This window comes from Labeo rohita, chromosome 14 (genome assembly GCF_022985175.1).
Source record: "Labeo rohita strain BAU-BD-2019 chromosome 14, IGBB_LRoh.1.0, whole genome shotgun sequence".
Taxonomy (NCBI): domain Eukaryota; kingdom Metazoa; phylum Chordata; class Actinopteri; order Cypriniformes; family Cyprinidae; genus Labeo; species Labeo rohita.
In genome coordinates this window covers 4,253,606-4,280,131 of record NC_066882.1, presented here as the reverse complement: position 1 = coordinate 4,280,131, position 26,526 = coordinate 4,253,606, and the positions used below count along the sequence as shown (strand labels likewise).

Sequence of the window (26,526 nt, the reverse complement as noted above, 5' to 3'; positions counted from 1 at the left end):
AAAGAGAAAAATAAAGTACTATAAAATAAAGAATTGAATAATACAAAAAAAAGAATAATACACTGGACTACTACTAAAAATAGAACATAATAGAATAGAATGCAGAATGCAGCACAGAACAGTAAAAAATAAACTAAATATGACAAAGAATTGCACACAAAAACAGAATACTATATTAGACTATAATTATTAAACTAAAACAATACTAAAAAAAATTACTGAATAGTAAAAAAAAAAAAAAAAAACAACAAAAAAAAAAAAAAAAGAATGTAGCACAGAAACAAATAGAATACTACAAAATAAAAGAACAGAATACTGCACAAAAATAATAATATACTGGACTACTACTAACAATGGAATAGAATAGAATAGAATAGAATAGAATAGAATAGAACAGAATAGAATAACAGAATGTAGCACAGAATAGTAAAAAAATAAACAGGATACAACAAAAGAATGGTATAGAATTGCACACAAAACAGAATATTATATTAGACTATAAATATTAAACTAAAAATGTTACTAAAAATAATACTATTGAATAGTAAAAAAAAAAAAAATAAATAAAAAAAGAATGTAGCACAGAAACAGAAGTACAATACTACAAAATAAAGAATTGAATAATACACAAAAAGAATGATAGAATACTAAAGAATACTAATAGAATACTAAAAAAAAAAAAAAAAAAAACTAAAAAACAAAAAGAATAATATACTGGGCTACTACTAAAAACTGTATAGAATAGAATAGAATAGAATAGAATAGAATAAATAACAGGAAAGAACAGAGCAATACAATAGAACAGAACAGAATAGAATAGAGCACAAAATAGTAAACAAACTGAATGACAATATTAGACTTTTAGAATACTACAAAAAAGAGAACATAATATAAAATAGCATAAACAGAATACATTAGGCTACTATTAAACTAAAACAACATGGTGTACAATATTATCATTATTTTAGAGTACTACAAAAAACAGATTATAATGTAGAATATTACACAAAAACAGAACACTATAATACACTACTACTGAAATAGAATTATAGTGCAGATCAGTACAAAAACAGAATCCTAAAACACAGAATATATTATAGAAAGAACACAAAAACACTATAATAGACTCCTACTTAAAACACAAAGTACACAAAATATAATACTAAGAAAAAAACAGAATATAGTATAAAATAGAACAGAAAAAGAACACTATAATAGACCATTATTAAAAATAGAATTATAGTACAGAACAGTTAAAAATATAATACTAAAAACAGAATATATTATGAAATAGAACACACAAAACAGAATGTTATACTAGACTAGTACTAAAACAGAATATAGTATAAAATAGTACAAAAAGAAAATACTATTTTAGAATTCTACAAAAACAAAAACCAATATAACAAAGTAGACAAAAAAATATCAGAATACTCTACCAGATCACTTCAAAAACAAACAAAACATTCTATGCATTAAAAAAGCAATATAGCCCTGGAATGTGTTAGCTAAGCACTACAACAAATCATTACATGCACAAAATGACAATTAACAGTCTGCCTAACGAACATAAAGAGCAGCTATATGTATCCCAGCCTGAAACATCATTTTATATTCCATGTGTTTCCTACTTAAAACAACCCATTCCAACAAAACCAAATCCAGATTGAGCAGGAGTCACAGCCATCCATCACTCCAGGTTCAGTTCAGCTGGAGGCGACCCTAACCATTAAGGGGATTGTATTAAAATTCATAAGAGTCGGACAGCGGCGGCTCAGACGGGAAGAGATGCCCGTGCAGTGACAGCTAGTTTCAGAGAGAGTGTCTGAGTTAGCATTGTCACATGCCTATAAGTAATGACACCCTGCTAAATTACCAGGATCTCTTCCTGCCCCTGAGGCTAGCATCACTGATAGGGGAAACATGACAGCCTTGGAGGAGGGAGGCTGGAGAGAGACATAAATCAATAGGAGGGCTGAGGCTCCGAGGCCAGAATAGAGAATGAGTCGACTACGGTTTGATTACACTGGATTACCTGGGTAGCTTCGGCCGCACAAGTCATGAGATAAAATGGTCAATATCGCCACAAAATTGATTCACACTGAGGTTAACTGATGGTTTGAACGATAGGAGAGACTGTGTCAATTGTTTCATTATACAGAGCAGCTATGCGGATGAAATAATAAGATTAGAGATAAGAAGAAAATTAGATTAATGTGACGAGTCTCCGTTGAAATGACCAACCATCTCATCTGCCCAATCCAGATTTCAGTGGTCATTATTATTATCATTTTATGTTTTATATATATATATATATATATATATATATATATATATATATATATATATATATATATATATATATATATATATATACACAGTTTTCAATATTTTGAACATTTTATTTTCAAAATAGTGTAATTTTTCCATTAACAAGCACTTCTTTAAACTGTGTAGTTGACAAAATGCTACACACATGACCCTGGACCACAAAACCAGTCTTAAGTAGCACGGGTATATTTGTAGCAATAGCCAAAAATACACAGTATGGGTCAAAATTATCGCCAAAAATCATTAGGATATTAAGTAAAGATCATGTTCCATGAAGGTTTTTTTTTTTTTTTTTTTTACTGTAAACATATCAAAACTTAATTTTTAATTAGTACTATGCATTGCTAAGAAATGCATATGGACCATTTTAAAGGCAATTTTCTTGATATTTAGATTTTTTTGCACACTCAGATTTTCAAATAGTTGCATCTTTGCCAAATATTGTCCTAACAAACCATACATCAATGGAAAGCTTATTTATTTAGTCTTAACTAATGGTCAATGGTCCAGGGACAATATATATACACAAAAATACATATACACAGTAAGCTCTAGGCTTACTTTTCTCTTTAGGAGCACTTGTGCTCCTAACTTAAAAAAAATTTAGGAGCACAGTCGAAATTTTAGGAGCACTCTCTATTCAATAATCAAAAAATCTGATAATATCTCCCATTACAAGGTGATATTTGACTCAAAGTGATTTACAGGGGAATTTTGTTTTTACCTTTGTAATGGCATTTTTCTAACTTTACTAAAAGTATGTCATCTTTTATGTCAAATATAAAAAAGTAAGCTTTTTAAAATTTCTAACTAAACAACAGAATAAGAATTAGTTACCAATCAAATGAAATCAGTACTAACAAAATTAATTTGTACTACAGAGGTAGCATAGAAGAATACAAAAGTGGTAGGTGTATTTTCATGTTTAATGATGCTCAGTGGTGGCATAAGTGCAGTTTAATCCATAAACTCATGTTGAAATTAATGTTTTAAATATAAACTTTTTTGAACACAGAAATATTAAATGACTTAACTGAAAACTAAAACTAAAACTGCCAGTAGGTGGCAGCAAGTCACTGATTTAATTACTGAATCATTCATTCATTTGATTCATTTGAACGGCAGATTCATTCAGAAATAAAGCAAGTGACTCTCTTTATGAATGGGAAATTGAATCATTGACTCACTAGTTTAAAAACGCACGTTCATTCATAAACAAAACACCAATGTGCAGCGGCTCAGTTGTGACTTGTTTCAGACTATTTTTGATGACGAAATAGAGCAAAACCAGGCAACTGTGTTATAGTCACACAATGTAAGTCACTTAATATTAACTTCTTGTTTAACTCTTGTATTAAATCAATATCTTATTTACAAACTCCCTGAAAAATCATTAAAAGCTGTCAATCATCTTAGTTCATTGTGATCTCACAAAGTTGCATTATAATCAACAAAGCTCTCTACACTGCACAATCAATCTCTTATTTACACTCTCTACACTTTGTTTATAAAAGGATTTGTGAGATATGTTTGCAAGCCTGTTTGAATGCTTTATTTTAATAAACCTGCTATAAAATGTATTTATTTGACTCATCAAGTTTTCAGGCATTTTACATCCTCTTCGTAGCAATAAATAAATATATATGTAGCTAAATACTTTAAACATATTTAACCGTTTTCGATTCAGTTCACATATTGTTTATATAATTATAAATAATAAGTTTGATGCTGTCACACTAATTGCTAATATTTCTCTTAACTTATAACCTGATATATATATTTTTATATATCTTCATATATATTGACTTGTATATTGTAGCAAGTACTTCTTTGTTTGTATAGTTTGTAGTGTAGCTAACAACTTTTACAAAAGAATAGCTTGATTTTAACATACAGTATTAGCTTACTGCCCTACATACTGTGGTTATTATGAAAAAAAAAAAACTGAGTAATGGAAAAAAATTTAGAAAACTAAATGTTGCAAAGCCATATTTCCTTGCAACTTCAAAATGAACTGGTTCTTCACTACATTGAGCTCTATATTGGATGTGCAAATGACTTAAATAAAATATGTGCAATAAAAACAACCCCATTCAGAACCATTGCATGCCTAACAAATTAAAAATCATTTTCAAAGACATCTACAACTCTCTGCTTCAAGCAGCAACCTTTACATGGTCATCCCTAATTATGTTTAAGATACCAAGGCTTGAAAAGCTCAAAACTAATTATGAACATAGCTCTTAACGCACTGCTAATATATGCATACAATACACATTAAACATCACACAGCACACAAATAGGTAGCAGTAATCTCAGCTAGGAGAAATGATGATTAAACGCTGTGCGATAAATGCAGAATAACACTGTAATAATATGATTTGTGGATACTTCTCCTATGATCATTCATTTGAGAACACAGGAGCCGTGACAAACATCCACAAGGCTTCACATTAGTCTACATAAAGGGAGTGAGCTGTATATAATGCCTTTAATAAAACTAAATTAAGAATCTAGCAGCCCAAAGGACTAAAACTGCATCTCTGCAGCCTCAATACTCACAGAAACAACATTACATGCATTACGGGAACGACTGTACATCAAAATCAGATATGAGATTATTTAAACGCAATATCTGAAAGCAAGATCATTTGATAAGATCAGATGAATAACAGTGTCAACATTTTTTTTTTGTTCAGTCAGGTGTAGAAATTCATTTGCTCTCCCAATTTAATTATAATTTAAGCCAAGATCAGAGGAAAAAATCAATGGTGCACAGATAAAAAGCATGCCCGGATACACAAAGGGACACACTGGCACTAAACAGTGGCAGTCGACAAGCTCCAAAACTAAACCAACAACTGGAGGCTACATCCAAAATTAAATAAATACCCATTTCCAGAGCAAAAGCAAAAAGAAGCTAATTAATAATTAAATGCATGCTATTTTTGCAAATGTCCTGCCTGAGGCCCAATTACTCTTATCCTCCCACCGGTAACTAAAGGTCAAGCAATGATATCCAAGTAAACTAAAACCACCACGTACATGTGAATGCGTCGTCTGGTGTTGCTTTTAAGCATGCCATTTCGTAAAAGACCAGATGTCAGTTGCATTAGTTAGGTCACTCTCAACCATTAGCAAAACATACAAACTCATTATAACTCATCATTTAGCCGGTTCTCAGATGAGATATCGCCCGGATTGCATGATTGCATCAATAAGCTTGTATAACCTGGATAAATAAAAAGAAAGTACCTTTCTTGTGAGTACCATCCGATTTGGAGCCTTGTGGGTCTAATGAAAAAAAGATCAGGATTAATAACATGATATTCTAACAGCAAGATGTTTAGCTTTTTTTTTTTTTTTTTGCGGAACCAACAACAGAAAAAAAAAACATAAGCAGCATGGCTCACTTATTCTACTTTACACTTGCCAACACTTTGTGCGTTGAAGTGTGTGGCAGGGAATATTGGGTGCTAAGGGCATACTAAGGGCAAGAGCAGGTAAGGAGGGATGCACTTATTCGTCCAAAACTTCAGAGCGGGCAGGACAAGAGGCAAAGCACTGAAATGAAAGAAAGGATGGGGGTTGCAATGCATATCTGGTCACGGGAGGCAAAATGCACTAACAGATGCAATACACTAGAGAGAGGGAAAATGCAAAGACTACATGTCAAACTGGCTTCACTTTGAGTTTTGCACAAACTGTAAAATGATTTGTATGCAATTTTGTAGATCGAATTGATTTGCCTGGCATTGGGTTGCAGGATTGTGCAATACAAAAGGAATGGGAACTTACTTTGGGAGCTACAAAACAGCTCCCGCTTTTGCAAAGAGAACCAATTTGGGGCATTTTCCCTAAATGTTTCATCTAGAAAACATACGGCAGGTCACAGTGCACTAGATTCCAGTCCGTTTTCTCTTGTGATGTTCATCAGAACCATACAGAAGCTACAACAACAGTGCATCTCTTGTGCAGTTCTGTATGGTAATCACAAGCATAAAAGATGCTCCTTATAATAAAACACTACCATGCACGTGTGCGACCAACAGATATCGTGTACAGTAATGCGCCACAGCGAATGCATTTCAGTCTATCCCGATGAGGCACCAGCACCGTGGGTGGTCGTCATTTGTGCGTCACCCTAAACAGAAAATCACTCATCCAGTGGATCCTAATTAGCATACACACATGAAGGTAGACGGGTGATTTAGGGACGTCAAAATCAGGCCGTTCTTCTTCAGCCCGACTTCACCAATAACGCAGACGCCGGCATAATCCAGGACTTCCCAAGAGGCTTATCCTTTGTGAAAACGCTACTTTAACCATTCAATTCCCAGTCCGCGTGACCCGGCATTGATTTTCCCATCTAAAGCTCTCAGATAAATGACATTAGCGGCAAATATTTTACAGGAGCCCACTTCTGACGGTGCATTTCCATCAGCAATCATATACAGAGCTAATACTGAGAGGTCAGAGAAGGAAAAAAGGCATATTAAATGGTTAAAAAACACAATTTATAAGAAAAAAATCTAATTAAGTACAATAAATTGAGTAAGTGCACTGATATTAACAATAAATATTAATTATCTAAAGCCAATCTCAACTGAATCCCGTAAAAACTGAGTAATATATTGGACTATGTTTTATAAGAAAGTACTATTTCAGTCTTCTATTCATACTTTTAATTTAAAACCCATCTGGAAATAAAACAATTAATTGATTAAGTAGGGCCCAAAGAAATTGGTTTTATTTTTCCAAATTCAGTATTTTCCCTACATTCCATTTTTTAATTTGTGTAGACTTTTTTAATGGTTAAATAAAAGATAATTAATCAAAAAGCATGCATAATTAATTGAAATCATGAAACTTAAAATTTAACAGCAATTTATTAAACTGTTAACAAAAATCACGTTAAGCCCCCCTGAAATAAGTTTTATTTTTATCAAATTCTGTTTTTCCATTAATTTTCTGGATTCCATTGTAATGATTTCATTACATTTTAATAATCAAAGTAATCTCTAATTAATTGATTTTATAAAATTAATGTTTTAATAATAATTTTACCATTAACAGTACTATCATTACATTAAGTAATAGATTTCTGTCATAGGTCCATAGTTAAACCAAACTTTTATTTTAACGGGTTGCTTTAAAGACATTTAAGTTTCTTTATCAGTAAAAATTGCATATAAAACAAAAATTACTGGAGTATGTTTTATAAGAAAATACTATTTCGGTCTTCTATTTATACTTTTAATTGAAAACCCATCTGGAAATAAAACAATAAATTGATCAAGTGCACTGACAGCTAAATATTAACAATTATCTGAAGCAAATCTCAATTGAATCCTGTAAAAATTGCACATAAAACAAAGATCATTGAACTTTGTAAACTATGAAAATACTATTTCAGTCTTCTGTTCATACTTTTAATCATTACTTTTAATAAATTAATTAAGTAGAGCCCTAGGAATTCCTTTTTTATTTTTTCACCCCAAATTATTTTTTTTCCCCCAAAAATGTCAACATTCCATTTTTTCCATTTTAATTTTTACAGACTGTGTTTTAATGGTTATTAAAAAAAGAAAATAATCATAAAAACATTTTTAAATCATGAAACTTGTGCAATTTAACAGCAACTTTTTTATTTATTATTTTTTTTATAATTTTTTAAAAAATATTTTTAAGGCTCCTAAAATACGTTTTTAAATTCAGTTTTATTTTTTAACAATTTCAGGGTTTTTTTTCCCATTCATTTTCGGGACTCCAAATTAAAGATTTCATTACATTTTAATAATTAAAAGCATCTCTGATTAATCTATTTTATTTAAATAAATACTGTGTTGTGCATTTAGATTTATCTGGTAAATAAATTTTGGTAAATACATTTTCTGGTAAATATTCCTTAATGAATAATGTTTTAATAAGATTTTTATTATTAATAGTACTATCATTACATTATATAACATATTTCTGTCAAAGTTTTCTCAAATGAGACCAAACATTTATTTTGACGGGTTGCTGTGAAGACCCTTAAATTTCTGTTTGTATATGATATGCCACAGTTTTTCTCAAAAGAAACTCAACTGAATCATGTAAAAATGGTTTTCTATTCATATTTTAATTGAAAACCCATCTGGAAATAAAACAATAAATTAAGTGCACTGATAACAAAATATTAATTACGTAAAGCCAATCTCAATTGAATCGCGCAAAAATTGCATACAAAACAAAGATTATTGGCGTAGGCTTTATAAGAAAATACAATAACCGGCTTCAAAATTCCACATTTAATTGACTGTTACTTGTTTCTTAGAAATTATTAATAAAATTGATAAGCAATTTCTGAGTGAGAACTGTTTCAAAGTAAGTGCATTTTTTTCCAGTGTGCAGACATTGATAAATCGCTCTGGAGTTGCACCCTTGAGTTCAAATGCGACTAACAGAAGTTTTAGAATTAAATTTCCATGGATGATCGTCTCTGCGTCCCTGTGAGAATTGGAACAATTTGTAGGCGATGAGCTAAAACGTGTATGAAAAATTAAAATCACATCTAACCTTGCTCCGTCTCGGTGTCATTTGATTGTTCTGTTGTGATGTTTCTGGAGGCTCACATCGACGCACCGCCTTCTCTCCCTACCCATGAGATCAAAACGCAATTATCTAGCGCGATCCTGAGACGCTTCGTTACCCCCATGGTGGAAATACAGTTCATAGCATCTCTGAAAGCTTACAAAATCGTTTGTAGCGGCCTCTTAAAGCAGACTGTGGCAGGAACATACATTCTGCCGCTCTCCGAAGATGGCAGATAAGTTATCCAGCATCGTGTAAGAAACAGGATTTCAGTCGTTCGTCATCATTTATACCGAGCGAAAAGCATCAGTAGGTTCACCATTGCCATTTGTATGTGAACGCTGCACCCCGACTCATTAGAGAATTCCCATTAATCCTATTAAAGTCCCATTAAGCATGTGCTGATAGCACCAAATTAACATCAAGCTCCACCAGCTAATAAGGCTTCGCTTCTGCACTTTAACATGAATGAGGAGGAGATGCAAAGAGGTAACAGAGACATACAGGACATCCAAAAAGAAAACAAAAAAGCAATCAGTAAATATACCGCAGCAGATTGTATATTTACAAATGTACACTTGTCTCATCGAACCCATTCAGAAGCAAAGTGACATAGTAATCAGAAAGCATTACACTGATCATGACTATAATGCGTGGTGGCAGCTCATCTGAAATGGGGCGGGAGGAAGAGCGTTGCTCTATGGTAAACCGCAGCCCATGATTGTGCGATTTGGGCGGAATCTGTAGCACCTCGTGGCTGTCGGCCTCGCGGCTCCTCGCTGTGACTGATGAGAAGGGACAAGGTTAACGTGGGTACGGGAGGCGCAGCTGCGCTCCAAACCATTCATCACTAGCGGCCGCAGATTACAGCTCAAGCTAGCGGCCTGTCTGCGGACGAACGCTCCCGCTCCTCTCAGGTTCACACGTCTCCAATTTGTTTAACGCGCCACTTTGATCTGTCAGCAAGCGCTACCAAATGCTCTATTCGACCGAAGATGATTTTTAAAACTGAGGCTTAAAGCTAAAATGTGTAATATCTTTGGTACCAATCGAAATATGAAAAAAAGATCAGCGTTTAAACAGGTTTCTCTTCTTTTTGCTATTAGTCAGACAGATAGTCCAGTCCAAACCACCTACTCACAACTTTTCGTTGAGCTGGTCAGAATGCATATGATATATAATGAGATATATTTTGGGGGAATGCATTTGAAAAAACAAAACAAAAAAACAAAACAAAACAAAAAAAAAAAAAAATAATAATTTAAATATACACTACCATTGAAAAATTTTGGTTTGGTAAGATTGATTTATTTATTTATTTTTAAAGAATGCTTGGTAACACTTTCTATGAAGCCCTTATTTATAATACTAATATAAGATATTATAATGAATGCATAACGCATTATAAAAAAATTGAATAGATATAAGATATTATTTTATGCAAAAAAAAATAAAAATGCACTAATTAGTTTTATTCATTATAATGGGAATATCAAAGTATTGTGAAAAGCTTTGAAGAGTTTTTGATAAACCACCACTTTAGAAACTCTGGGGGACTGAAATATTCCTGAATCCCAGGAATGACCCTGTTATAATTTAAAATAACTATTTTCTAATTAAATATGTTGTAAAATGTAATTTATTCCTGTGATGCAAAGCTGAATTTTCAGCATCATTACTCCAGTCTTTAGTGTCACATGATCCTTCAGAAATCATTCTAATATGCTGATTTGCTGCTCAAGAAACATTTATTTTTAGCAATATTAAAAACAGTTGTGCTTCTTAAAATTTTTGTGGAAATTCTGATCATTTTTTAATCAGGATATACTTATTTTGTAACATGTCTTAAATGTCGCTTATGATCAATTTAACGTGTCCTTGCTAAATAAAAAGTATTCTGTAACACCGTGAAGCCCGTACTTATAATACATTATAAGGGTATTCTTAAGGCATTATAATGAATGCATAATGAATTATAAACAAATCCTAATATGTTATATCATCTCATGAATAATCATAATTACAATACATTACAATGCTTGTGTATTTATGACAATATCTGAAATCTGGCTGTTTGAAAAAAAATACAGTGTGTTTTGTCTGCTTTAAGTAAAGCAACAATAGTAACATGGCAAAATATGAGACTGATAATACATTATAACTATGAGAAATATAATCAATTGTAATTTAAGTAGATGCAACGTGTTCATTGTGTTATAAATCATCACACTTTTATAAGCTATAAATCACAAATAAGTAAATATTATAATACATTAAAACTGTTCTTATGAATATTCATGAGACGATACAACATAAGGTTTTTTATAATGCATTATGCATTCATTATAATGCTTTAAGAACACCCATATAATGTATTATAAACATGGGCTTCATAGAAAGTGTTAACAAATACTTTTTATTTAGCAAGGACATGTTAAATTGATCATAAGCAACAGTAAAGACATGTTACAAAATAAATATATCCTGATAAAAATGATCAGAATTTCCACCTAAATTTTAAGAAGCACAACTGTTTTAAATATTGCTAATAATAAATGTTTCTTGAGCAGCAAATCAGTATATTAGAATGATTTCTGAAGGATCATGTGACACTGAAGACTGGAGTAATGATGCTGAAAATTCAGCTTTACGTCACAGGAATAAATTATGTTTTACAATATATTTAAATAGAAAATAGTCATTCCTGGGATTCGGTAATATTTCAGTACCAAAGAGTTTCTAAAGTTGTGGTTTACCAAAATTTAACTGTTCAAAGCTTTTCACAATACTTTGGTATGCCCATTGTAATGAATAAAAATAATTATTGTATTTTTATATTTTTTAGCATAAAATAATGTCTTATGTCTATGTTAAACCAAGCCTTTTTTATTATGTCCCTAAGGCACTTCACTGAGTTTGTACTTAGAAAATGATTAACAAAATGTGCAGTGTCTGTGATTTCTGGAAATAATGTAAGCATTTATTTGTGTTCCTTTCATGTAAAAAATATATTTCTAAAAAAACTGCAAGATATTTTGTAAAAAACAGACTAACTACAGTTATGTCTTTTAGTCATAAAAATTTAGATTCTGCTCATATGTGACATTATTCACCAGAAATGACATAATTCAGGTCTCTTTAATACTGGTGCAGAAAATGGTTAGTATTATCATTTTATTATATATTTTTAAGGCATATTATAGTCAGGAAGGGTAAAGTCCTTAACAACTCAATCCCACTGCATAAAATTAAGACAGAAAATTATTTTTCAACATTTTATTTTAATCAATTATTATCGCATATATGGTCTACTCTCCTACTAAATGAGGAGCAGTGGCCATTTTGAGTAAAAAACCATTGAGTTATTTGGGTTATTTACTTTATTTATTAAACATTTTAATGAATAAAATAGAAAATAGTCACAGTTTCAGTAAACATATTCTTACCAAAATCATGACAACTTATATACGCCTTTTTTGATGTAATATGTCAACTTAAACTTTGACAAGCACCCATATTTGCAGCAGAAAGACAGTGTTGGGCACACAGATATGTTGTCCCAGAAATAAGAGGACAATACAAGAAAGAAACAAAACCAAAAATTTAAATTGAAGGCAATGTATCCCTTCAAATGTGTTACCGTCTTCAACCCTGTCACAACTTGTCACATTAATATTTCTGGAAGAATATAAAGAAGACGATTAAGAAAGAAAGCATTTCTTGCTGATTACTATCTGACAAGTTAAGGACTAAAACAGTAAATTGTGGTTTAGGTAAACTTCTAAATTAAAAAATATTCGTCACAAAAATAAAGACGTTGTAGTCACACAATTTGTTTTTAGCCTCAGTCCTATAAAAATGTGAAAAATATGATAAATGTTACATTTGTTATCACTATATTGTTATCAGGAACACATGAGCAGTATGTAGATTAATTAACAAGTTCTGTGTTAATCCTTTTTAAACCAATCCCATTTTGTCTGTTTCAGGGTTGAGAAAAAAAAGGGGTGAAAATAATAAAAATGCCTGGGGGAAAATATGATTTTTTGGAGGTTTGATATGTGCCTAATTATATGGGGTATTTAGGAAATTAATCATTTGTATAATCAGTATAATCAATCACAATATTTGCGACCCTGGACTACAAAACCAGTCATAAGTAGCATGAGTATGTTTGTAGCAATATCCAAAAATACACTGTATGGGTCAAAATCATTGATTTTTCTTTTATGCCAAAAATCATTAGGATATTAAGTAGAGATCATGTTCCATGAAGATATTTTGTAAATTTCCTACCTAAAACTTAATTTTTGATTAGTAGTATGCAATGCTAAGAACTTCATATGGACAACTTTAAAGGGCGATTTTCTCAATATTTTCCCAATATTATAGATTTTTTTGCACCCTCAGATTCCAGATTTTCAAATAGCTGTATCTCAGCCAAATAGTGTCCTATCATAACAATGGAAAGCTTATTTATTCAGCATTCAGATGAAGTATAAATCTCAGTTTTGAAAAAATTGCTGCCTGTGACTGGTTTTGTGTTCCAGGGTCACAATATTACTGCATTTACTGTATTTTTGATGCAGCCTTTGTCTGCAAAAACGAGAAAATTCTTTCTAAAACATATTTAAAAAAACTTGTGTATATAAAAATTGACATAAACCTGGATTAATAAATCCTGTATTGTTCATTGTTGGTTCATAATAGCTGATGCATTAACTAAAATTAATGAATTGAACCTTATTGTAAACTTATCAACAGGTAAAATTACACACTTCAGCCTTGAAATGCAATCTTGCATAATTCATCTACTGAAAAGATACGCGTGAAAGATCTGAAAACATCTCTCTCCCGGTCCTAGCTGCATGGGGTGCCCCAAATATGCCAGGGCTATGAGCTTTCCATTTCAAATGGTCCCAACTAAATCAGTTGGAAGGATTTCCCACAGTGAGTCCCAGTCATGATCAGTGTAATTTCTTCTCATGCCAGCACATTCGTTGCTTCAGGCAGTTCTTATCTTTTTCACTCCCTTTTTTCACTGTATGACCAAATTTGCAGGAGAGGCAGAGTAATCAGAGGAGGTGAACTCCTCCTCACCATGAGCTGGAAAAAATGTCTTCTCACATCACATGCTGTTTATGTAGGAGCGCAGGACCGTTTTAATGTTCGCTCTCTGCTTTTTCCTCCCAAATTTATGGAGAGATGCTGTCAGGCTGCTTTGCTTGATGAATTTTAGGGATGCGGTCTTTAGCGGAGCAGAGGACGCGTGAGCTTCCGGCTCAGAGTGCAGTTACACGCTTGACCTGACAGCCGTGACGAACCTTTGTACTTCATAATGTCTGGTCGGGTCATGTGACCGCAGGGCTCATGTGCCCTCATGAAATGAACTGAATGAATTACATAATGAGTTCACGAAACAGGGCCAGTGTTGATTCAGACAGCGGCTATCAATTGGCATTGCAACTTGATTCGTTTTAATTACCGAATTCGATTTCTGGCAAATAAATTACACGTCGAAAGCCATGCGGAGTTTATGACGCTGAGAATATCTGCTACTTCAGGGTAAATTTAAGTGAGAAAACAATCAGCCAACTCCGCAATATGACGTCGTTCACCATAAACAAGGTTGCAGCAAAACTCAGCAAACAGCAAAATTTAAGATGTCAGAATTCATTCACCATATCACAGCACTGACTGTCAACAGAAATAAATAAATAAAAGAAATAAATCCGTTGCCACGAGCAAGGTTAAGATGCAAGGCCTCAAAATCAGACAGGGGCCCTCTGCCATTTAAGCATTCAAGCAGGTTTAACAGTCTGGACAAAGTCTTGGGATACATTACTGTAATATTTCTATCATTCAGTAATGCTTTTACCTACCTATAGGTTCACAGGAAGAGTGAGAGTGCACACATATAAACTGTTCACATTTTCTGATTTTTAACTTGGTTTAAGTGTTTGCATTACATTAAACATATCTTGGTCAAAAGAGAACACTTTATAATAACTTCCATTAATCAATAAATCAACTTTTATATAAAGCTTAACAAATCAGGAGTTCATATTTCAATGCACAGTACTGATTTGTCAAGCACTATATAATATAACACTTGATAAATTTTATTATAAAGTGTTACTGGTCAACACACATGCAAAATATCAAACATCTAATACATTCGACTCTAATAAACAATATGCATTCAAATATTATTTTTATGAGGGTCAATATTCAAATTGAATTGAATATATACAATATACACAAACATAATACATAAGCAGTGAATATATAAATTCTTATTACACAATTCCGAATTCTGAAAAGTAAGAGAAAAACACAAACTACCATTTAATCTCGCAATGTCCAAAATGTAATTCAAAATACATGTTTTATTTGTAGGTGTGTTATAATTGCTATATGTATTACAAAGAGAATATGTGTAAAACTGATTTTGTCTTTTACTGATAGAACTTGTATTTCCAAGAATAGCTAAGGAACAGGCAGACACTATAATTTGCAGTGATTGACATTAATATATTGTTGAATATAAGGAAACCTCTGACATGTATCTTGCAGTGGCTATTTCTAACATTGCCAGCACACGTCACACACTATAATATATAGGATACCGAGTACCACCACAGACATTCACTCAGGATAATGATTCAAGATCATGGACCTTAAACAGGAATGTAGCCAGCCAGGTTTCCTAATATAACGGCTGCACAAAATATATGTGTCAACCATTGAGATATTTAGCAGGCTGCTGTTCTTTGATTATTATTAAGTAACCTTTAGAGGGAAAATGGAATTTCGTGTATCAGCTTTGAATCGAATATGCTTTAAAATTAGAATTTTAAAGTGTTGCTTGCGACATGTTGTCACAATATATCACTTGTTTGTATTAAATGACAAATGTGACACTGGACCACAAAACCAGTCGTAAGTAGCACAGGTCTATTTGTAGCAATAGCCAAAAATACATTGCATGGGTCAAAATTATCAATTTTTTTTAATGCCAAAAATCATTAGGATATTAAATAAAGATCATGTTCCATGAAGATATTTTGTAAATTTCATCGTAAATATATCAAAATTAATTTTTGATTTGTAATGTGCATTGCTAAGAACTTCATTTGGACAACTTTAAAGGTGATTTTTTTGCACCCTCAGATTCTAGATTTTTAAATTGTTGTATCTCAGCCAAATATTGTCCTATCCTAACAAACCATACATCAATGGAAAGCTTATTTACTCAGATTTAATAAATATACCCTTATGACTGGTTTTGTGGTCCAGGGTTACAAATAATCAATCATCCATATGCACTTATCATACACATTTTTGCATGCCAAATCTTTAAATATGTGCTTAAAGAAGAAGTCCACTTCCAAAACAAAGATTCACATATGTCACCCTGGACCACAAAACCAGTCTTATGTTGCACAGCTATATTTGTAGCAAAAGCCAAAAATTCATTGGATGGGTCAAATTTATCGATTTTTCTTTTATGCCAAAAATCATTAGGATATTAAGTAAAGATCATGTTCCATGAAGATAATTTGTAATTTGTAAAAGCTTAATTTTTGATTAGTAATATGCATTGCTATGAACTTCATTTGGACAACTTTAAAGGCGATTTTCTCAGTATTTAGATTTTTTTGCACCACCAGATATTGTCCTATCCTAACAAACCATACATCAACAGAAATCTTATGATGATGTAAAAATCTCAATTTTGAGAAATTTACACTTATGACTGGTTTTGTGGTCCAGGGTCACATATAATGTACTCACCCCCTTGTCATCTAAGATGTTCATGTCTTTCTTTCTTCAATCGTAAAGAAATTATGTTTTTTGAGGAAAACATTACAGCATTTTTCTCCATATAATGGACTGATATGGTGCCCCGATTTTGAACTTCTAAAAGGCAGTTTAAATGCGGCTTCAAAGGATCCCAGCCGAGGAAGAAGGGTCTTATCTAGAGAAACGATGGGTTTTTTCATTTAAAAAATACAATTTGAATACTTTCTCAAACGCCCGTCTTGCCTTTCTCTCCTGGAACTCTGTGTATTCTGTCTCAAGACAGTTGTCGAAAAACTCCAATCGTATTTTCTCCCTCAACTTCAAAAATTATTTTAAAATCATCCTACATCGCTGCAGAAGTACTGACACAGTCTTTGCAAAGTAAACATGCAAAGAAGATCAAACACCCTCAACAAAAAAGGGGAGAACATAAGATGGGAGTTTTTCTGACATACACCAACTGTCATGAACCGGAACAATTTGATCATTTTGGAAGTTCAAAATTGGGGCACCATATCGGTCCATTATATAGAGAAAAATGCTGAAATGTTTTCCTCAAAAAACAATTTATTTACGACTGAAGAAAGACAGACATAAACATCTTGGATGAAAAGAGAGTGAGTACATTATATGTGAATCTTTGTTTTAGAAGTGGACTTCTCCTTTAAACTGGCTTTTTAAAGCAGCGTTTGGCTACATTCCTGTGATATCCAGCAGTGTCTTGGTGGATGCACCTACCTTTGAAATTAGGTCTGATTCTTGCATCATAACCGGACACTTTTCCCATAAGCTTGTCCAGGAATTCTGACGGGGGCATTGGGGAGGCAGCTTTCCGAGCCGCTGCTTGTTGGGACGCTGCCAAGCTGTGGATTGGGACAAAGACAGGTGCGTTAAAGAACAGAGGAGGACATTCGTTATGCATTATGACATCTTTTAAATTATTACACTCTCTGCCCTGAGGCAAACCGATATCTCTGACTCTGATATTACATTACGTGCTGTCATTTTCAATACTGAGCAATTGATTAAAAAATTAGCTTTGGATTTAAATCTCCAGAGCTGAAGCTCATTGACTTTTGTCTAAAGGAGAAGCCATGAAAGTGCTATATGAACATGGAAATTAAGAGACCAAGTCATACATGAGTATCCATGTCTTCATTAGCATTAGAAGCCGTTAGGACTTAATTAGTGATAATAGGGTGCACGTTTGTCGCTTTGACACCTTGGTGTAACCTAAATGTCAGGTCACTAACTTGCCTGTGAGTCACATGATAACATATCCCACAGGCTTTTTTAGCCTACGAGCACTTTTAGTGCTGATTAGTAGCATTTTTAAGTGCTTCCTTAGGGCTCTTTATCTGCTACATGATGGACTTTAATATGTATCGACTGATTCAGGTCCTGAATCACACAGCTGAAGATTCACAGGAACAATGGACGTTTTTTTAAATCTACAGCATCAGTGCGTCTGACAAAAATGGAGGATAATAATCATAAAATAGCCTGTGGTATATTGATTTCATCTAAGTCCTTGAGACATGGTCCTTCTCTTGCCAATTTCATGCCGTCTTTCTTTGTGGGGAATTGCTCTATTTTCTTAACCAGCCACTGAATCCCGTCTTCCTGTTTTGGCAGCATATCCATTATTCTTTCATAGCCATTGACTTTCTGCGTCACTGACTATGCTTTGTTTTCGAAGTAACCAATAGTCAGGCTTTTTCTGCTATGCACATCATTATTCTTTTTGCTCATTAACATTTACTGGTGCCGGGGAAACTATTAAACTGGAGAAGCGTTTGGCATTTAAATGCGTATACATCATAGGAAAAACTTCCCTCTGAAGTGCTGCTCCACATCTCTCATCTAGAGGTAAAAAAAAAAAAAATGTGTGATTTGTCCTAAGAACTCTTAAATGAAAAACATTTTTAAGCAAACTGTTTCACTTTAACACAGGCTATTTTTCCTTATGCTGTTTATCAAATAAAAGTGGCAATAAAGCAGTGCCATTTTAGTATCATTGAGATACTATTAGTGACCCTGGACCACAAAACCGTCATAAGTTGCACGGGTATTGTAGCAATAGCCAACAATACATTGTATGGGTCAAAATTATTGATTTTTCTTTTATGCCAAAAATTATTAGGATATTAAGTAAAGATCATGTTCCATGAAGATATTTTGTAAATTTCCTACCGTGAATATATCAAAACTTAATTTTTGATTAGCAATATGCATTCCTACGAACTTAATTTGGACAACTTTAAAGGCAATTTTCTCAATATTTTGAGAATTTTTTGCACCCTCAGATTCTCAAATATTCATATCTTGGCCAAATATTATTTATTTGGCTTTCAGATGTTGCAATTTCAAAAAATTGACCCTTATGTTTGGTTTTGTGGCCCTGGGTCACATTATTTTTTTTTCTTTTGAAATAGATTTTTTAAACATATTTTTTACTACCATGTTAATTTTAGCTAAAGTTTTAGTTTTTTTGTGTTTGTTGTTTTTAATAATTTATTTAATTTTAATTCATCTATTTTTAGTAAATAAATATTTTTTTAAAACATTCCATTTATCAAAAAAATTCTGAAAAAGTATGTCATGGTTTCCACAAAAAAATAAAAAATAAAATGAAGCAGCACAACTGTTTTCAACATTGATAATAATAATAATAATAATAACAAATGTTGAATAATAAAAAAATGTTTCTTGAGCAGCAAATCAGAATATTAGATTTCTAAAGGTTCATGTAACACTGAAGACTGCAGTAATGCCTATTTTAAATTGTAATATTTCACAGTATATCAGTTTTTATAATCCAAAGCAATTTTAGCCAAAACAAAAAAGGAGACCTCAGACCTAATTTATTTTTGTACTTAAGTCAAATGTTTCATTAGTATGTGACCCAGAACCACAAAACATCATAAGAGTCATTTTTTAAACAGATATCAACTAAAAGCTAAATAAATAGGCTTTCCATTGATGCATGGTTCGTTAGGACAGGACAATATTTGGCTGAGATACAACTATTTGAAAATCTGGAAACTAAGGGTTTAAAAAAATCAAAATATTGAGAAAATCGCCTTTAAAGTTGTCCAAATTAAGTTCTTAGTAATGCATATTACTAATCCAAAATTAAGATTTGATATATTAATGGTAGGAAATTTACAAAATATCTTCATGGAACATGATCTTTACTTAATATCCTAATGATTTTTGGCATAAAAGAAAAACCATTAATTTTGACCCATACAATGTATTTTTGGCTATTGCTACAAATAGACCTGTGCTACTTAAGGTTTTGTGGCCCAGGGTCACATATTAATTATTCCAGCCTTGGCTATATACATATATATATACACACTATATAAATGAAACGCATGAATTGTCTCTGATTGTGAGAAACAAATTCCTTTGTGTTTACTGTAAAACTTCTCAAATGCAAACATAATAAGATTAGTCACAGCATGCCAGATTATCGAGTCTCTTCCAGAACCACTCTCTGTCACTATAGGCTCTTTACATGAATGCACCATTGAAAAAAATCTTTGTGACAGTGTAAAATCTGAGGATACAGTCTCTATTAGTTTTGCTTCCCTGCATATCCGTCTCCAGCTAAGCTGGATTCGTTTTAAACTCCGTCTTTAGTAATTAATGGTTTCACTAATCAAGGCAGCGCTGAACAAATGAACCTTGATCGATGCTGGTCATGGCAGTGGAGAGGGCCTGATCCTTCTGCTGATGCTGCAGGAACCAAAGCCAAGCATCCTGCCAGAAAATATATGCAAACAACCCAGAGACCTGCATACTTTAATGTGAGCATCCAATCATTAGCCCTAAGTGTAGCTCATTATGTTCTTAGGACCACTGATGAACACAATCCTTATTGATCTTGTAACACTCAAGAAATCAAAGGCCTCTCTGGCACCAAGATGCCATTTCTTCAAGACGCTCTTAATTTGTCTGTACGGTCACAGAACTGAAGGACAGAAGAGAACATATCACAATAAGCCCAAACGTACTTGATCTTCAAACAGTTTCCGCATGCACACTTCAGACCTGAAAGGTAATGGATCGAAATCAAAATGAGTATTGCTAGTGACTCGTCAGTGTTTCTATCTGTGCTGCAATTCTGTCTTTGATTAATGATACATTAGAAGACTATTTATAGAGTTTATCTTCCAGATACTGAACTAGCCATCCCTCATTTACTTCTACTTTTAATCAGCAAAAAGCTCTGAGGTAGAGCACAAAATAAAAATCACACATGTATCCGCTTATTTCATTACTGTCACTACCTGTGCAGTTATAATTACCCGAGAGACCAAAACTAAACTCTGATACTAATCTCTATTAGCAGATATTAACCCCTTGAGGCAAGTGCATTTTTTATTTTTAATCTCTAAGCTTTTAACAGCAATTTTCAACAGAAAAAGGAAATGCAGTAATGTCTCAAAAACAATGCAACTACACTTTCAAAATGAGTGCAGGGCACATCTGGCTCTTCATGCAAACCGAAAAAAGATGACATTGTAAAAATAAATAAATAAATACCCAAATAAAAATGACACAGGGAACAGAGTGTCATTGGCACAGCACTACAAAAACAAGTCCTTGCTTGGTTTCATTTCACGTTTTTTTCCTGACTCTGCTTTAACAAAACCTACACACCAAGTATTTTATTTTAATGGGATTTGATGACTTTCTGACAATCTTTTAATTTTTATTTTAATTTTATTTATTTTTACTCAAATTTAACCTTTTGTATTCATTTTAAAATATTAAACATTTTATTATATTTTTATTATTAAATATATATATATTTTTTTTTACATTTTTTAAATTATATTTTTACAGGTTTTTTATTTTGTATTATTATGCCGTTTCCTCAAACGTTCTTATATCTTGTAATACTTCAAGAAGCAATTTTGTAATATCTTGCTCTCCTCAGGCTAAATGAGGATTATTTAGTCATTAAATAATGTTTTTGACTAAAGCCAATTAATTAAGACGTTACCACAAGATGCACGTTCTTACAGTGTGTATAAACTACATGCACGCCACTGCCTCTGCCATTAATTGGATTAGCCATTCACGCCTTCACCTGCATATTTTAGTGTGATAGTGTGATGACATAACGTCATGACTGCTTTATGCATGTGCTGTATTTTAACAGCCATGCCTCAGCTCCTCCACTGACATGCACACAGCAGCCTCTCACCTGACAATTCCTGCATGGAAAAAGCGCAGGCTAATATGGAAATCAATTAGAGAGATGCAACTCATAGAGCAAATTATGTTTGTGTACAATTTGTATTCGTCAGTGGCATTAGCACTGACAGAGTGATCAATGTTTAGTAATAAGTCCGCATGTGAAATGAGGTTGGGGTGTAGGCTGAGACGGGGAAAGAGATATCAATTAACAGGCTCTGCAAAGTTCAGCGGCAAGAGCTGAGACTGCAATATCCTGATTCTAGTTCATTAACTAAACACTGGCCGTAGAATGCAAAATAATTACTGCAAACCACCGGCTAGATAAAATGAATCCTTTTGTGGTACATTTATCGTTCTAGAGGATTCCTACATTGGAGATAATCAGTATTATGATAGAATAATCCATATGTGGACCATTAACCTAGAAACTGAAATTGCATCTATCAAATCAAATATTAATTTTTAATTAAAATGTGAAAATTAATAAATCAGCGTTAAAAGTGGTGTAAGATTTTCAGAGGCCTACACTTTCTTCTCATATAACTATTATTGTATTATTGAATAATAATTATATTAAATTATTATTTTATAACAGTTATATTTAATTATGGTTTAAACAATTCATAACATCCCTCATTTAGATTGGCGGTTTTGGAGGAGTTAGGGGTTCTGACCTGGTAATTAAGGCTTGCACCCTTCAAATAATAAGGTTAGGGGTTTTAAAAGTATTTATTGTTTTAACATAATGATACATTTAAATATCGCTTTCAAAATAAACCCGCGTGACATCGCTGTTGCGCTATGACGTAACCATAGCAACAGCTGTCCAATCGTTGTCTACTGCTAAAAAAACATAAATAATGTCATTATGTATCACTTCTTTATAGATTTACACATCATAAACACATTACAAAAAATGTTAGTGTTTCGCTATGTCTTCAAGACAGCTGACTAGATTGCTAAAAGCGATACAGGGTTGACAAAAAGACAATTTGAGCTGCGCAAGATCTCAACCGATTATGATCACAACATTACTGACATAATCTATTATTTTTTATATATATATACAATAAAATAAAATAAAATAAAATAAAATATAAAATAAAGTTAATTAAATATAAATATAAAATATTTTTTATATATATAAAATAAATAAATTATTATTATTATTATTATTTTAAATACTTTATATAATTGTTCTGAAACTTTTAAATAAATAAATCGCACAAACTTTTAATAACACTAGCCTATTCATTATGAGTTGCCTTCATATGCCTGTTGATAACTTTCTATTCGCCGAATCGCCACTAGTGTTCGCTATTTAGCCTATTTTAAAGGGAATCCTTGCTATTTCTGACTTAGATGCCTGAATGACACGGAATTATGACTTAGTTTATTTTTAATTAGCAGAGATGAGATTACAGTAAATGAATTAGCAAGCCAGCGAGTCAATCGTTACTTTAAATGCCCATACCTATTTTCTTCAACACAATACTGTCAGCAAAACTAAAGAAAGCATCTATATCGACCGAAAACGGTAGAACAAATAGCGCGTTTCAGTAAAGAAAACAGTGTATCATCAAAACAGCGTGATACGTACCTGAAAAATACAATAGTTTCCCACAAATAAATCCCGAGTGCGAACATTGTGTCAGGTTGGAGATGAGTAGATGTAGTTGGCTACAGCTCAGTGCACCCTACAATTCCTTCTTCTCTCACTTCTGAGGTGAACAATTCGTCCTTTGCTTGTTTCAGATTCCCAAAAAGGCCAAACAAATCTCAAGAGCATGCAGACGAGCTGGTCATTTTCCCGACAGCGGCTGTGTAGGTGAAGCGGAGCTCCTGTTTCACGCGGGTTGCGGAATTTCAGGTGGAAGCAGCGCTGTGAAAAAAAACTCGATGAGATAAATTCAGATGTTCATTCCGGACGATCCATAGCAGCATCAGACGCGCAGTCGCCAGGAATATTCAAAGACGCTCCATCGCAAACATTTAAAACAACCGAAACTATGCACTATATCTCCTCAGAGCGCCGGAATGTCTCCAAAGTCATTGGAAAAACATGCATACGCGTGTGCTCTTTTCCTCCACGCTCCTTTTTACACGCATCCCAATGAACCAATGTGCCGCTTTCGAGCCACGCGTTAGTTGTAGCTACCTCTGGCTGAGGTAGTCTGATTTGGTACGTACTTGTTTCCCAGGGGTGAATTGTTAATGCTGCATGAAGCTACTTCCATTGTCTGGTCCAGTTAGGAGACGCTGCTCATTTTCGTTTTCAACGTTTTTCACGAATCCTCGTCAGAAAAGCCCAAACGTTGATATTTCAGCACGCAGAGCCTGTTCCATCGCTCATAAGCCCCCTCAGCCTCACTGTATTTCTTGCTGCAGTCATTTACTAAACTCAAAAAGCACCTCACACACTCTCAACACACGCCCACATGCTGCTGTCATTGGTCTGAATGGCACTCCAGACAAATGCCTCCTCCTCGGATTGGAGATGGGCACTGCCATATGTTGGACGCTGTTTTAGGGCAGTATGTATGTATTCACGTATGGCAGTTTTCAGTCATACTACAACATACTACAAAAGACATTGGATGGCAGAGAGCTGCAGTGCCTATAAATCTGTTCGCGCCACTGGGGTATTTCTGACCAACCAATTACGATGTTTATTAGACTGTTGAAGAGATAAAAGAAGCGATTTGTTGTTTGTTTATTTTTACGCAACAAGCGTATAACCAACAACTATTATTTTGTAACCATTTTTATTCATTTACATTTTGTATGGCATGTTGGCACAACAGGGTACAATGAAATCATCCATAAATAGCCTTTTATTGGCTTTTCTGGAAAATATAAACATTAAAACAATTAGAAAACAAAAAACTTTTTTTTGTTTCCACCTAATTCTATTAACAAGACAACATTCTAGGAACACTGCTTGGAACATTCCAAAACCGTTAATGTTAACAGAATGTTATTGTACCATTCCAGGTACAACATTCCAAAAGTTTGAACAGGTATCTGGAAATAGTGTATAAAACTGGACATTTTCAATACAATGGTTAAAATGGTGAATAATGACATTTATTCATTCACCTTTTGTATGGCATGTTGTCACAACAGGGTACAATGAAATCACCCATAAACAGCCTTTTATTGGCTTTTCTAGAAAATATAAACATTAAAACAATTAGAAAACAAACAAAAAAAATCATAAAACGGCAGATTTTTTATTTTTTTTTTCCCTGCAATGTTCTTTCCACCTAATTCTATTAACAACACAACATTCTAGGAACATTGCTTTGGAACATTCCAAAACCGTCATTCCAGGCACAGTATTCCAAAAGTTTGAACAAGTATCTGGAAATAGTGTATAAACTGCACATTTTCATAAATAGCCTTTTACACCTTTACACCTAATTCTATTAACAGCACAACACTCTAGGAACACTTTGGAACATTCCAAAAAACGTTAATATTAACAGAATGTTATTGTATCATTCCAGGTACAACATTCCAAAAGTTTGAACAGGTATCTGGAAATAGTGTATAAAACTGCACATTTTCAATACACTGGTTAAAATGGTGAATAATGACATTTATTCATTCACCTTTTGTATGGCATGTTGTCACAACAGAGTACAATGAAATCACCCATAAACAGCCTTTTATTGGCTTTTCTGGAACAATTAGAAAACAAAAAAAAAAAATCATAAAAGGCAGATTTTTTTGTTTCCACCTAATTCTATTAACAAGACAACATTCTAGGAACACTGCTTGGAACATTCCAAAACCGTTAATGTTAACAGAATGTTACTGTATCACTCCAGGCACAGTATTCCAAAAGTTTGAACAGGTATCTGCAAATAGTGTATAAAACTGCACATTTTCAATACACTGGTTAAAATGGTGAATATTGACATTCATTCACCTTTTGTATGGAATAATGTCACAACAAGGTACAATAAAATCAACCATGAAAAGCCTTTTATAGGCTTTTTAGGAAAATACATATAAACATAAAAACCATTATAAAACAAAAACAATTCATAAAGAAAAAAAAAAAAAAACTATACCTTTATCATATGGCCTAGTTGTTCCTGTAATGTTCTTTCCACCTAATTCTATTAACAACACAACATTCTAGGAACGCTGCTTTGGAACATTCCAAAACCGTTAATGTTAACAGAATGTTACTGTATCACTCCAAGCACAGTATTCCAAAAGTTTGAACAAGTACCTGGAAATAGTGTATAAACTGCACATTTTCAGAAATAGCCTTTTATACCTATACACATAATTCTATTAACAGCACAACACTCTAGAAACACTTTGGAACATTCCAAAAAACATTAATATTAACAGAATGTTATTGTATCATTCCAGGTACAACATTCCAAAAGTTTGAACAGGTATCTGGAAATAGTGTATAAAACTGGACATTTTCAATACAATGGTTAAAGTGGTGAATAATGACATTCATTCACATTTTGTATGGAATAATGTCACAACAGGGTACAATAAAATCAACCAAGAATAGCCTTTTATAGGCTTTTTAGGAAAATATAAACATAAAAACCATTATAAAACAAAAAC

The 26,526-nt window shown here is 32.9% G+C and overlaps 1 protein-coding gene across 1 annotated transcript in view; it reads right to left on the bottom strand.

The window, feature by feature from the left end:
• Positions 1-24,394, bottom strand: part of glra1 (glycine receptor, alpha 1) — a 69,148-nt gene extending 44,754 nt beyond the window's left edge. Inside the window, 3 exon segments of the mRNA XM_051127918.1 lie at positions 5,587-5,625; positions 17,452-17,576; positions 23,528-24,394. Of these exon segments, the coding sequence (XP_050983875.1) occupies positions 5,587-5,625; positions 17,452-17,576; positions 23,528-23,574 (211 nt within the window). The 5' untranslated portion in view covers positions 23,575-24,394.
• Positions 24,395-26,526: the final 2,132 nt, after the last annotated feature.